The sequence below is a fragment of the Chelonoidis abingdonii genome, chromosome 4 (genome assembly GCF_003597395.2).
Source record: "Chelonoidis abingdonii isolate Lonesome George chromosome 4, CheloAbing_2.0, whole genome shotgun sequence".
NCBI lineage: Eukaryota > Metazoa > Chordata > Testudines > Testudinidae > Chelonoidis > Chelonoidis abingdonii.
The window spans coordinates 115,443,021-115,458,249 of NC_133772.1; the positions used below are offsets into that span (position 1 = coordinate 115,443,021).

At 43.3% G+C, this 15,229-nt stretch overlaps 1 protein-coding gene across 1 annotated transcript in view; it reads left to right on the forward strand.

The window, feature by feature from the left end:
- Positions 1 to 15,229, forward strand: part of TSHR (thyroid stimulating hormone receptor) — a 215,691-nt gene that overhangs the window by 134,467 nt on the left and 65,995 nt on the right. The window contains exons 4-6 of the mRNA XM_075065858.1: positions 2,922 to 2,996; positions 7,674 to 7,748; positions 10,317 to 10,394. Coding sequence (XP_074921959.1) covers positions 2,922 to 2,996; positions 7,674 to 7,748; positions 10,317 to 10,394 — 228 coding nt within the window. The remainder of the gene's footprint in view (positions 1 to 2,921; positions 2,997 to 7,673; positions 7,749 to 10,316; positions 10,395 to 15,229) is intronic.

The following is a 15,229-nucleotide window of genomic DNA, read 5'->3' on the forward strand; positions in this document are numbered from 1 at the left end:
GAGCTTTCCACCCTTGTGTGGATATGTTTTTTCTAGTGATATGACAATCAGATTCTTTTAGAGCCTGGAAAGGTATAGGCCCTGTGGGGTTCCAGAGCTTGGGCTCCAGCCTGAACCAAACATCTAAATCAAAGTTAAATAGTCCTTCAGCCCGAGCCCAAGTCAGCTGGTATGGGTCAGTTGTGGGTTTTTAATTGCAATATGGACATACCCTGAGGGTCGGCTGGGCCCTTTATAGCAGCACCACCAGCTATGGCAGCAGAGGGAGTTCATGCTACTGTAATGGGTACCTGTAGAAAGATTAGCCGGGGCTTGTATCTCTCTAGGGTGGTGGGGAACCACACCGCCTCACTACACACTGTTGATGTATTGGGGAATTAGTTTGGCCGCGGGAGTCTTCCCTGGGGGCCCTTGTGGAGGCAGAAATAAGTACAGTTATGCCGGGGCCCTAGATCAGGGCGGGGCAACAATGAGTCAGGCGCTCAGGCCCTCGGGCAGGGACTGAGCAATATCAGTACAACAGCAGTAATAAGCCCGAGTCCTTGGTCAGGGTGGGGCAAAAATGTCTCAGGCCCTCAGATCTGGTGATAAATAACACAGAGTTTCTCTTCTGTGATTACCCAAATCAATCAATTGACCATTTCCTGAAACTAGGTTCCTAATTAGTAAGGAAATGTACATCTTGTGTATGTGCTTTAAAGATTGTCACAGAGTTAATGTGTGTCCCTGTTTTGTAACAGATTACAATCATGGTTGTTGTAAAAGAGCTTTAAAACTGAACAAGTTACAGTTAACTAAAATTTTAGAACACTGTACATGTATCTATCATGGTGTCTAGGTTCAAGTTGTAGGTGCATAAAAACATAAAACAGACCAACTGTACAAGCTTCGTGAACTGCAGTCAGCTGTACAGTCTGTCATAAATGTCAGATATTTAGGAAAAAGAATGAGGAGTACTTGTGGCACCTTAGAGACTAATACATTTATTTAAGCATAAGCTTTCATGGGCTAAATCCCACTTCATTGGATGCATGCAGTGGAAAATACAGTAGGAAGATATATATACACAGAGAACATGAAAAAATGGGTGTTGCCATACCAACTATAACAAGAGTAATCAATTAAGGTGGGCTATTATCAGCAGGAGGAAAAAAACTTTTCAGTGATAATCAGGATAACCCATTTCCAAAAGCTGACAAGAAAGTGTGAGTAACAGTGGGGGGAAAAATTAGCATGAAGAAAATAGTTTTTACGTTGTGTAATGACCCATCCACTCCCAGTCTTTATTCAAGCCTAATTTAATGGTGTCCAGTTTGCAAATTAATTTCAATTCTTCAGTTTCTCGTTGAAGTCTGTTTTTGAAGTTTTTTTAGGAGAGTTAGATCCTGGATCTAATATAATTTGTGGGGGAACTAGGTTAAAAAGGGTGGGCTACTATAGATCCATTGAGAAGACGACCTTGGTGAATTGGCATGTAAGTGACTGAATTGTCTTATGCTTTAGTTTTGGATCCCCACCTCTCTCGTCTAATGTGTTAATAACAAATTAGCACAAGTGAGGCCCTATTCTCGAGGACTCTTAGTCAAAACTCTAAACAAAGATATCTTCCCAAGATACTGATTAGGTATAAGTTTTATTTTCTGTTGTAGCTATGTGATTTGATTCTGAAAATTTGACGTATTTTAAATCAAGATTGGATGTTTTTCTAAAAGATATACTCTAGGAAATATTTTGGGGCAAGTTTTGTGGCCTGTTATACAGGAGATCAGATTAGGTGATCACAATGGTCCCTTCTGGCCTTGCAATCTATATCAATGAATGGCTATATCAATCAATTTCCTAGTCTGTTTGCCAAATCATAGTCCAATACTATTTTTGTCTTATATCCTGCACACTTAGTTGCTGTTGTTAGGATATTTAATAAAACTCTAAGACTAAATTCAACTCAAGTCCTTTTCTTTAGTTAATCAATCAAAATTAAAAGAACCCTGAGAAAGGTGGAAGAGGTAATCAGTTAAGCAGTTGCTTAACTAATTGTATTTTATACTCTATCTTTCTTATATTATGATGTAGGTAGTAACAGCATGAGAGATTATGAGGCTTAATTTTTGTAAAGCGCTTTGAATATGAAAACAAATGCTACATTGTTTTTTGTAGTAGTATTTATTTGCAGTTTACTGGGAGTAAACTACAGTATGAAGGTTTAAGTAACTTCGCAGGATGCCACAGCATGTCACAGACAGAACCAAAAATAGAATGATCATGTCCAAACTTCCAGTCCTACCCCAGTGGAGATTTTTCTTCCTGTATACTTATTATTTTTTATTATTATATTTACTAAATTTAAATGAGAAGGTGGAAACTAATTGAGAGTGTTAACAAAATAAACTTTGGCACTCACAGGCCCCTAAAATGGCCCCACATGAAATGAAATCCTATTTTATAATCTTTGTTTTCTCTTTTTTTCTCCATATCCAAAACTAAAAATTTCAGTCCATTACCCAACCTTCCAACACACGCAAACCTCCTCCCAAGCTGCCTTTGATTTTGAACATTACTTGCATTCAACCTTAAACACATTTCAATAGCTTTATTGACTTTTCCTGATAAAATCAGTGTGTGCATACAAACAAGCCAAAGCCCTGTGCTTTCTCCTCATTACTTAAGCTTATTAGTGTCCAAAACCAAATCTATCCAGATGATGATGCTGTAATGTAACAGTGCACACCAAACATGCTCACCTCCATTGAGTGATGTCAGTTTGTTGTATTACTGGGATCCAGTCCAGTGCAAGGGCTGAGCACAGGAGTTATGTTTCTCTGAAAGTTCACTTTAGTGTTATGCTGTTTTGTTTATTTTAAATTTAAAATATAAACATAATTTTTTTGCTAATATGCTAATTTGTATCTGTTTTTTAACAGAGAAATTCGCAATGCTAGAAATCTACATTACATAGATCCAGATGCCTTTAAGATCCTCCCACTGTTAAAATACCTGTAAGTATTGGGCACTTAATCTTCAGAGATTATTCTCTGTGTAGATGATGTCCTACTACAATGTAACAATTTCTTTTTCCCTTCAGAGCTGGATGGAAAATTTATTCTGTTTTCTTTTAATGTAAGCATTGAACTAAACTGGGGCCAGTTATAAGCTCTGCAAGCAAGAACAGAGCTGCAAGCTGTTTTATCGGGGAGACCCAGGAATGCCTTATGCCCTTTTGGTCCTGTTTCTGAAGTAGGAGGTTGGGTCAGGCTAGAATTAGGCCAAGACTCTGGATCTCATTAGCCTCAAAAGCCCAGCCCTCATCCCAGAACCTGGATAGCTAATTCTTTGGTACATTATTCATTACAATAAATGTATTCATTTTTCATATTTACCTTTTTCATTATGGTAATTACACCAGAATAAACTTGGACTGCTGTTGCTGAAAGAGGTACATACCCACACTTAATCAGGACCTCTATTTGACATCTCATCCAGAAACCTACGGGGGTTGGGGGGAAGGTATTTGCAAAAGTGTTTTAAAGGTGCCGCGAAGGAGGGGTAGGGAACTTAGTTTGGACTTTTTATTCCTTTTATTTGCTGCTTGTTCTATACTTCCAGTAATATCAATGAAGTCAAATGTAGCACCACAATTATTGGATTATGAATTACTGAGTGAAATTTTGTGGGCTGTGTTATGTAGATTATTAAAATAGTCCCTTCTAGGAATTGTGACAGAATGGTAAAGGCCCTTTTCCTCTCATGAGCTGAAAAGGGGTTACCTCAGGTCAATTAAGGACATGTGCATGGGTATGGACTTTCCAAAGTATCGGGGGGTGCTTGACCAATGGCTCTTCCCCAGGCCTCGCCCTCACTCCACCCCTTTCTCCAAGGCCCCATCTACATGCCTTCCCGTCCCACCTCTTCCCGCTCCTACTCCACTCACACCCCACCTCTTCCTGCCCAGTTCCATCCCCTTCCACCACGACCTTGCTCCTCGCTCCCCAGCCTCCTACATGCCGCAAAACAGCTGATTGCAGCATGTGGAAGGCATGGGGAGAGCAGGGGAAGTGCTGATTCATGGGACCTGCCAGCGGGCGGGAGACACTGGGGGGTGGGGGATAGCTGATAAGGGGGCTGCCAGTGGGTGCTCAGCGTGCACCATTTTTGCCCCGTGGGTGCTACAGCCTTGGAGCACCCACAGCATCGGCACCTATGTGTGAATCCAATTAAGGGCTGCCTGTGACCTTTAAAAACACCTCTTCTGGTGAGGGAGATGGGGGAAGAGAGAAGAGGCAAACTGCTGCAGGAAAAAGGTTTCTTCTGGGTAGAAGGCTGCTCTCCTTCCTATAGGGGAAGCAATCAAGCCAAAGGCCTGTTTGGGGAAGGACTGGCTCCGTGGAGGCAGCATAACAAGGCAACACTCCTGAGAAGTTTTATGAATCTGTGTTATGAATTTGTTTCTTTGTTTGGCTGAAGAGTACTTCTTGGGTCTACCCTGAGGCCCACCTTGTAAAATATTTAAAAATAAAACTTGAGTGAGGAATAAAAACTATCCAGAGTGATACTGACTTATGCCAGGCACCCCCACTATCAGAGAGGGAACTGCTGAACCTGGTGAAGCAAAGGAAGTGTGTTGCCACAAAATCTGTAGGAAAGATTGAGAAGAGGGATACTGTAAAAAAGACTGCTGCTTACTAAGCACTCCCTGCTGGCCAAGGGGTACCTCTTTAAGTTCTTCACCTCTGATTTTTACTTTCTTCAGGGCTGTTTAAGAACTCACAGAGGTTTTGTTTTGTTAACACTACCCCTTCTGGCACCAGTTTAATGCCAGCATCAGTTTACAAGAACCCAGAGTCCCAAATGGAAGTCCAACAACACAAAGAAAGTCCATACTTAACTCTGGCATTTTCTTTCACCCTCAGGGCTCTTCTTCCATCCCTGTCTGATCTCCCAGCTCTCCCTCACTGAGGCTCTGATATCCAGTCCCAAACACAGTAAGGTTTCTTACTCCCTAGGGGCTTCCTGCTTACTGGGCTTTATGCTCCAAACTCCCTGGTATAATGATCCTACAGGAGTCATCTTCTTTCCTCTTGCTAGAGTCCATCAGCATGACTTGGGATCCCCCTTTACTGCAGCCACCTTCCATTTTTTACAGGGAATTGCCTGATTCCCCTCAGATCTCATTCTGTAATCAGCGGGGTTGGCTTGGCCCTAGTCTCTCCAGCCCACTGTTACAGATACAATACAGATACAACAGAAATATGTACAGTTTTTACTTTAATTATATATATGTTTACATATAATAATGCACATTAACTACAGCTGACAAGTTCATCATTAGGCCCCAATTTGCTGTAAGTTCTATGTCAGAAATGGGTCTGGAGTTCTCCATTTGTCCATAGAGTCTTCAAAAAAAAAAAGAATAAAAAATAAAAGAGAAGCAGGGTAGATCTTTGATCTTGAGCAGAAGCTTGGGGGCAAAGGAAGGCAGGGACCATGAATTTCCAGCCTCTGTTTATATACCATAAAGCTATAAAAATGGACACAAATACAATTTTGTCTCCATTGCAGGTCACCTTTAAGCTCAGAGTAGTGTTTTCTTGTAGTTACTTTCTCTCTCAAAGGGATCAGTGCTAAAGTAAATAACTGCATTTCTGTAAAGTTGGGGCAGACCTGGAAGACTAGATCTGTTTCCTTCATAGCAGAACTTGAACAACAAATCTTAGCCACAATGAATGGCAGAGTTCTTATTGTCTCCAGTTTATTATCTGGAGCAGTTTACATAATTCAGGCAAAGAAAACATGTAGGACATATTTTTCCTTCCATAGGCTGGGTAAGGGGAGAGTGTGCGCAGTTTAAAGATCACACAGTTTATGTAATTCAAAGATTCTTTCCTAGAGCCTCTTTGGATAATGAAAGGCTGCCTTGTTGTTTCATTCTTTGTAGTGCCTACAGTGGGTTCGGTGATCTTCAAACATAGTGAGCCCTTCAGAGCTCTCACTCTCAGAAGACAAATGGCAAATAATAGGAGGAAGAAGTTAAAAAAACATGCAAAAATAAATACTAACTACTTATTAAGGATGTTACCTGGCGGCACCAAGCGACATTAACTAAAGACATGGGGAAGCTTTGAAACAAAGCATTTTGATGGGGAATGAATACAAACCTCTGTTGCTTGCTCTCCCCCACCTTCACTCACTTTCACCGGGCTGGGCAGAGGGTTGGAGTGCAGGAGGGGGTGCAGGTTCTGGGTTGGGGGTGGGGCTGAGGGATTTGGAGTGTGGGAGGGGGCTTTGGGCTGGGGCAGGGGTTTGGTGTGCAGGAGGGGCTGTGGGGTGCAGGCTCTGGGAGGGAGTTTGGGTGCAGAAGAGGGCTCAGGGCTGGGGCAGAGGGTTGGGCTGTGGGAGGGGGTGAGGGGTACAGACTCCATCTGGGTGTCACTTACCTTGGGCAGCTCCTGGAAGTGGCCAGCATGTCCGGCTTCTAGGCTCAAGAATGGTCAGGGGGCTCCAATGGGAGCTGCAGAGTCAGCACTAGGGGCAGGATGTGGGGCAGTACGTGAAGACCCCCTGCCTGCCTCTGCGCCTAGGCGCCAGACGTGCCAGCCGCTTCTGGGACCTGCGCAGATCCAGGGCAGGTAGGGAGCCTGCCTTTGCCCTGCTAACTGGACTTTAGCCTATTAAAATCTCCTGGATTGCCTTTAATAGTCACCGGGAGATTGAGGCCGATTCCAGCCAATTTGGGAGGGTTGTCAACCCTAGTTCTGAGACTTCTCCTATTTACTCTGGGGGCTGGTCCTGGCCCCCGGCAAGGACCAAAATACCAGGAGGTGCAAATGGGACCAACAGTCAAATTTATTCTGCCTTTTTCTTGCACTGACTACATGTCAGCAGGAACAGAGATTTGGGCCGTCTGTTCTTCATCTCCAAGAGCCCTATCTGTCTTCATCTCTTTTTGAATGTTGACCCATCTTTTTGCTTTCAGAACACACACACACTTTCTCTCCCTCCTGTGTGTCTGTGCCTCTGTCATACTGTCCCAAAAACTTGAAGCTCCTATTCTCTGACCCTTTTCTCTACACCTTTTTTCTTTCTACCCTCACAAGCTCACTCCCTCTGTTTGCTCCAAATCTCCACCTTGCCTCTTAAAGACTTTCTAACTTTCTCAACATCTTCCTGACATTAACAGTCTTATTGCTATATTAGAGCTTAATCATGCATCCATTGGAGTCAATGGCAACACTCTTATTGACTTCAGTGGGAGTAGGTTTGTGCCCTTAGCAACCCAACTCTACCCAGTTGCTAAAAGTGCTTCTTGACACTCCCATGGAGAATTGGAAGAAGATGGCATGGAACTTTTTTATTGCTGATGCTGCCAAATAAAGGAAAGGAGCTACGTAGTAAGTGGCTTAGTTCAAACCTGCGTAATGTCAAAGTCTTGGTAGTTAGAAGTGGAAAAGACTTTGCAGATTATCTCCCTAAAACCCCACACTGATTTATGATGTGTTCTTCATAGCCCTGAATTTGGGTACAAATAGTTCATAGGTGAGTTGACAATCAGTGGAGAGTATAAAATAACCATGTTCCATCCAGCTCTGTGTAATGGTCAGAACCTACAGCATCTTTTTTTGTGTAATGATTCATTAAATTTAATTCTTTCTCTTTTTCTGTTTTGTTCTCTGTTTTAGTGGAATTTTCAACACTGGAATTATGATATTTCCTGACCTCACCAAAATCTATTCAGCTGATGTGAACTTTTTACTGTAAGTATTTGCCCTGCCGATCTGGTTAGAACAGTGCTACAGTCAAGTCCCAAACAATTCTGCAGTGGAGATTCCCACTTTAGAGAGAAGTGTCAAATAATTACCTGAAAGAAGTATCCTAGCAATCCAGCAAGAACAGTCTCCCTCCATTGTTATCTCTGTTCTTCTGGTCCAGAGCCCACAAAATGCAAGAGCTGGAGATATGGAAAACATGAAGGGAAAATGTTAACTGAATACATGCAAACCGCTAAATAAATAAATAAAAATAGCAGCTTGGCCTCAGTTCACATTCTGAGTGAAATTTTTAGTGCAAGTTTATTTTATGCAGCCTTGTTGCTCCACATTCACATTCTAATTTAGAAAAAGTACAAGATGTTTTTAAAAAGCAAACAAAGAAAGCTAGGAGAAAGGGTAATGGAACTTGTAAGTTCCTTGTTCTGAAGCAGTTTGGTTTCATGTCTTCTAATGGCAGCAGTCCTTAACTCAGGTTTTTCTGATGGCAGATGTCCTAAACCAAGGTCTGCTGTCTTTTCTGGAATTATTCCTCTTAGTAAGCTAAGGTGCTGTTGGTTGTAGCCAGCATTCTGGGATGCTTTATTTGAAAGTAAAGGTCCACTTTGAGAAGTGACTTTTAAAAGTGATGCCATGGATTCCATGTCTATAATTCTCAGAGACTCTGGATAAAATTTGTTCAGATTAGAAGTAAAAAGATGTTTTTTCCATCTGACGACCCTGCATATTGAACTGAGCATATTCTTTCTGGTTCATGCAACACTACCATCAAGAAAAAATGTATTTGGAACTTAGTAAACAATTTTGTAGATGATGAACCAGATGGAATTGAATCCCGCTCACTCTTCTGTACCTATGTTGGTTCTGCAGGTCTAGCAGGAATTTATTAAAATAAAAGTGTAATTTTTTTTAAAGTAGGCAGATTCAGCAAGAGCACACAGGGTTCATCTTCTCTAAAGAATTGCCAATTGTAGCATAACTCAATATTATAGTCTTGCTAAATGAAACAATTGATGTTAAATATAATTTATTCTCTGTGAAGAGAAGACAATGAGGAGTACATTTGTTGAGTAAAAGATGTCACTTTTACTTAGTCAGTTTTCTGATTCTAATAGCACTTAATTGACACTATATAAAGAACAGAAACATTTTACTGGATGTGTTCCGGAGTCACAATTTTAAAGATTCATAATTGTAAAGGACTGAAAATCTTTTCTTCAAACATGGCTTGAACCTTAGATCTTGGAAAGGTCTAAAATTGAGCTAAGTTTGCAGTTTTTACTGTTAGCCATTTTTGAGTCACAGATTTTCTGATTGAGACCTCTCTGTGGGTAAAACATATTTTAGATCCATGCTGGTATAACGCAAAACCAGCTGAACCAATTTTAAACAAGTTATTAAGAGGGAGAATCACTTTTGGGGCTGAGATCAGTCATGGAAAATTTCAGCCCCGAAATATTATGTGAGAAAATTATTACCAATGGAAAAGGTTTGGAATGAAGATGGTAGTGATAAAAGTTGAATTTTAGCATCTTGTATCGTGTATTTACACCTCAAGGGGTAATGAAACAGATCCTGCCACATACAGTGGAATGGACTATAGGGGTTTCTCAGCCTATGGGGAATGACTGTCAAGTGGGCCATGAGGAGATGTCTATTGGAGCACACCATCCACCAGCTGAAGAAAATCAAAACCTGCAGAATCTTTCGGTAGCTGGAACCCAGTGGGAGCCATGGAAAAGTAGAGAAGGAACAATTAGCTCCCTTACTTCTCCCCCATCGTATCACCACCCTGTTTGCTCCTGCCTTCAAACCCAGTCATGGTGAAACTATATCCTTTCCCTCATCCTTCCTCCCCTCCCTGCCCCAACAGCACTTAGCTCTGAGACAGGAATGCTGTGGAAGTGGTAGTTGCAAAGGTTTTGGGGATGTGGTGGGCTGTGGGACAATTACTGGGCCATGAAGTTGGGCTAGATGACCTGTGACTAGAGGTCCTTTCCAGCTGCCAGGATTGTGTGCAATTCAGGGTTAACTGTTCATCCTTTCCTTTGTACTAGGTGTAGTTCAGAAGCATAGGAAGACAGTCTTTATCTTGAACAGCTTAGTCTATTTGTGATCTTTTCTTTCATGGTATTCTTCACAAATATTAGAACCTTATCTTTAACTTTACTTGGGATAAATTAGTTAACATTGTGGTGATTGTTGTTATTTACTTATCTGCTAATTCCCTAGCTTGTGAAAGGAGCAATTTGGCTGTGCTATTATTCAAAAGAACCACACAGGCTGAGCACACATTAGCCAATAATATAAACCCCATCTATTTTATACAAGCAATTAATGGTACAGGTATTCTTGATACCTACACTTTTTAGGTGGCTGAAGCATTTTAGTCTTCCAGCACATCTGGAACATATAACTTGTGGAACTGTACCCTATTTTTTTGCATTTTATTGTGCTGTATGTCAGAGGATCATTAACAATGGAAGCTTCAAACTATGTCTGTTCTGTTACGCAGATGTTTTATTGCAGTGTTAAGCCTTTTGTCTTCTTTTGCAGTGAAATTGCAGATAATCCTTATGTGACTTCAGTGCCTGCAAATGCGTTCCATGGGCTATGTAATGAATCCCTTACACTGTAAGTTCTACCAGTTTAACTCACATGACTGTTATATTCCCTGTGTCTCGGAAGCAAATCACTGTGACTTGTGAAATAACCATTCAGTCCTAATCTATAGTGGTTTGTAAAAGAGACACCAGAGACAAATGGTATTCATAGTCTTATTTACATAGTTTTCTTCTTTGCTGCAGTGACTTGGATCAGTGCTCCTATCTTCTTTCTAAATTGACCCTGTCAAAGTATTTTAATAGCAGAAATAACAAGAAGAAAGTGATTAAACAGACAGTGGGCAACAGCAGTTATGCAATGTGTGAGTTGTAAAAAGGAGCACAGAGGGAAAGGGTTTGCAGTGTTGCTTCTGTAAAGTTACAACACAGGTACAGTCAAGGTATGTGAAACATTTGAGGCTAGGAGTATGATTTCCTGCTAGTGTACACATATTTGTGTTAGCTGTCATTGAGCTAGCATGCTAAAAATAGTGTAGCCAGGGTAGCAAGGGCAGCTGCAAGCAGTGGCACTGGCTAGATATGCCAAGTACAAACCTGCCTGAACCCGTTGGGTATGTACTCAGCAAGGCTAGCCCATTCACTGCTTGCTGCTGTCCATGCTAGCCTGGCTACACTATTATTTTTAATGTGCTAGCTCGATGAGAGCTAATGCAAATATGCCTACAAGAGCTGGGAATCACATCATTAACTCCAAGTGTAGACGTAGCCCACTAGTACACTTTGCTACAACATAGGTTGAATTCAGCTGTCCCTGTTATGCACCATGAGTACAATTAGTTTGGAAACTGGTGGAGAGGAATCCTGGACAGGAGTTTGGGACAAGCCATATTTGGGTGTCAAATATGGTTCATTTTTGTAGTACAGACATTGTCTGAGCCACAGAGAAGAGCACAGGGTGTTCTTCAAGTAGTTGAAGCTGTGTATTCTACTTAGGTGTCTGCACATCCAGCCCATGAGAGCCAGACAATTTGTCTAGCAGTACCCCCCCTGGGGGGTGGTGCTCATGCCTCATGGCCGTAGCCCCTCCCCTGGCTATAGGAGGCAGCAACTTCCTATACCCCCTCAGTTCCTTCTTACCACCCATGCCTAGAGTCGGAGCTCTATGTAGTTTTCAATCTCACAATCCTCTATTTAGCTACCTTTTTTCTAGTTGAATATAGTTTATTGGTTCACAAAATGGACTCAAGTGGTGAGGGCTCTTTGTCTGAAGCAGCACCTACTTGAACAGGCCATGCAGCCTGCTCAGGCACCAAGGCCTTCTTCAGATCAGAGGTCACCCTTGGGTTCGGAGAGTGCTGCCACTTCACATCTTGGAGCTAGTGCATTTCTAAAGAGACAAAGGAGTTGTTCTCAGGAGTTTGCTGAGGAAAGGGTCGCATAAGACCAACCAAGGCCACTCCAGGTCCTGTGAGGATTTGTCTTCCTCCTCCAGAAGGAAAGTGCATCAGCCCGTGGTGAATGCCAGTATGCAGGACAGAGCAGGTCCTGTCATATGCTCCCCAGCACTGCACAAGGAGGTGAGAGACCCTGTGCTGTTGACCCTTGTTCCAGCCCTAGGGCATCCATTGTGTCCAGTACTGAGAAGAGCGATGCTGCCTCCTCTGCCTTTCCATCCCAACCTTTTCCTTGGTCCAGAACTTTGCCGGCGCTTTGTCTTTTATAGCTCTGTTGGCTGGGAGAGCCACTGAACCTGTGGGTCTGTCAGTGCTGCACCCCAATATTTCCTTTTCAGACTCAGTAGAAATGGTGCTGGTACTGGACTTGGAACAAGGGACCTCCTTCGCACCAGGAACTTCTTCGGTGTCCCCCATAGCTGACACCACCAATGTTGCCATCGTGGCAGTCACCACCCTCTGCTTTTGCACCACAGCATCATCTGCAGCTCATGTTTGGGCAGCCTTTCCTTTCCTCAAGACAGCGGGACTACTCCAGAAAGGGGCATAGATCCCATAGGAGGAAGTAGTTGGGTTCAAAGTTTGGACAGTCCATGCGCTCTTCCCCGGTATCCCCCAAGCACCCATTTTGACTCCTTGGTTCAGAGCAGTGTTCTAGTCATCACTTCTTCCCCTCTTCCCCCCACCCCCAGCCCCTTCATTTGGGGACAGACTGGCTCACTTTCACGGTGTTTGGGGCTCGGTAACCACCACCAGCTGCGTCCTAAACACCGGCAGATCGGGCTATGCCATACAGTTCTTCTCCATGCCTACTTCCAACCCTTCCTCATAATTCTTCTTTGGGGACCCCTCTCCCAATATACTGCTCCTTGAGCAGGTTCGCTCTCTGCTTACATTGAGAACAGTGGAGGTGGTTCTGCCAGATTACCGGCATCAGGGTTTCTATTCCCTGGACCTCTTGGTGGCAGTGCCACTCATGTTCCCACTCTGCCCAGACTTTATCTCACAAGACCATGGCCTGTTACTTCACCCAACCCTTGCCTCCCTGCACCTGACTGTATGGATGCTACATGGCTGGACCCCAAGGAACAGGCCTACTTGGATCAGATTGAACAGGCCTTGCTGAGTAGAAGAAAACCCTCCATTAGGACTACCTACTTGGCCAAGGGGAAATATTTCATTTGCTGGGCCTCCAAACGGAATCTCTCTCTGTTCCAATCTTCTCTGTAGTCTATCTTGGACTACCTCCTTCACTTAAAGCAGCAAGGTCTGGCTTTCTCTTCTATTAAAGTTCATTTGGCATCTATCTCAGCCTTCTACCCTCCAGTGAATGGCAGATTGGTATTCTCTCATGAAATGACGGTCTGGATTCTCAAGGGGCTGGAAAGACATTATCCTCAGGTTCACAAGCTACCCTCCCCCCCAATCCCTATGGGACTTAAATCTGGTCCTATCAAAGCTCATGGGGGCTCCCTTCAAGCCGTTAGCATCATGCTCCCTACTGCTTTGCTCCTGGAAGGTTGCGTTCGTGGTGGCTATCATCTCAGCCAGATGGGTCTCTGAGAGCAAAGCCCTTATGTTGGAACCTCCTTACATGAAGTTCTTCAAGGACAGGGTTCAATTGTGCCCCCATCCAGCCTTTCTACCAAAGGTGGTGTCACAATTCCACAAAAGCCAGGTCATTTTTCTACCTGCCTTCATCCCAAAACCTCACAAGTTTGCTGAGGATGTCGGCTTCATATGTTGGACATTAAGCAGGCTCTGACCTGTTATATTAAAAGGCCTAAGCCCTTCCACAAATCCATGCAACTCTGTAGAAATAGTGGAAAGGATGAGAGGGTACCTGTGTCATCCCAAAGAATCTTACCCTGGATAAAAACCTGTATTCGGGCTTGCTATGAGCAGGCAAATGTCCTGCCTCCGCCCACTGTGATTGCTCATTCCACAAGAGCCCAGGCTTTGTCAGCAGTGTTTCTCGCACAGGTACTAATCCAGGACAACTGCAGAGGCACAACCTGGTTATTGGTTCATACCATCACATCCCACTGTGCCATCACCCACAAGCCCAAGACAATGACATTTCAGGAAAGCAGTTTTACAGTCAGCATGTCCATGAACTCTGAACCCACCTCCTTGGGGTACTGCTTATGGGTCACCTAGCATGGAATGGAATGAGCAAGCACTTGAAGAAAAAATAATAGTTATTAATCTTTTGTAACTGTTGTTCTTCAAGATGTGTTGCTCATGTCCATTCCATGACCTACCCTCCTACCCCTCTGTCGGAGCTACCCACTAGAAGGAACTGAGAGGGTGCAGGGCCGACAGCTGCCCTTATACTGGTGCATGTGCACATGACTCCAGAAGGTGCTAGAGCTGGCCCTGTGGATACCACTAAAGTAAAAAAATCCAGCAACAGTGCATGCAGCGCGCGCATACCTAACATAGTACAGACATGAGCAACATATCTCAAAGAATAACAGTTAAGAAAGGTTAGCAACCATTTTTTCTCAACCTTTGCAGCCTCAACAAATATGTCAAGTACATGAGGTTCCAAATGGTCACTCTTTTGACTATTTTCTCCACATTTTCTCTGAATGACTGGTTTGCTGCCTTGGACATTCAGGACACCTACTTTCATGCAGCAATTTTACTGAGCCCCTAAAAATTCCTTTGATTCAACATATCAGACCTCCATTTCCAGTATATGGTTCTTCCCTTCGGATTCTCTTCTACCTCTTGGATTTTTACCAAATGCATGGTTGTCATCATGGCATATCTCAGAAAGAAAGGGATCCACATCTTCCCGTATCTGGATGTCTGGTTACTGCGGGGCACATCCAGGGATGAAGTCCTTTCTCATGTCAACACCACACTGCTCTTGCTCGATTATCTGGGTGTCATCCTAAACACATGGAAGTTAACTTTGGTTCCCACTCAGAACATAGAGTTCACTGGGTCCCTAATAGTTTCTATGAATTTGAGAGCATTTCTGCCAACTGACTGTTTTCAAGCAACTCACCACCTCTGTCTCAGTCTGCAATCTCAGCCTTCTATAATCTCCATGAAGCTCGTGGGCCGCATGTCTGCTTGCATGCAGGTGATCCAGTTTGAAAAGGTTGTGTTTTCACCCCCTCCAAATGTGGCTGAGGACAGTTTACCATCCAACTCTCCACTCCTTGGACATATTGGTCTGTCTTTCTCCACTGGTCCTGGACTTCTTACAGTGGTGGAAGCATCTCAAGAATGTTTGTCAGGGCATTCATAGAATCATAGAGGATAAGGGTTGGAAGAGACCTCAGGAGGTCATCTAGTCCAATCTCCTGCTCAAAGCAGGACCAACACCAACTAAATCATCCCAGCCAGGGCTTTGTCAAGCCGGGCCTTAAAAATCTCTAAGGATGGAGATTCCACCACCTCCCTAGGTAACCCATTCCAGTGCTTCACCACCCTT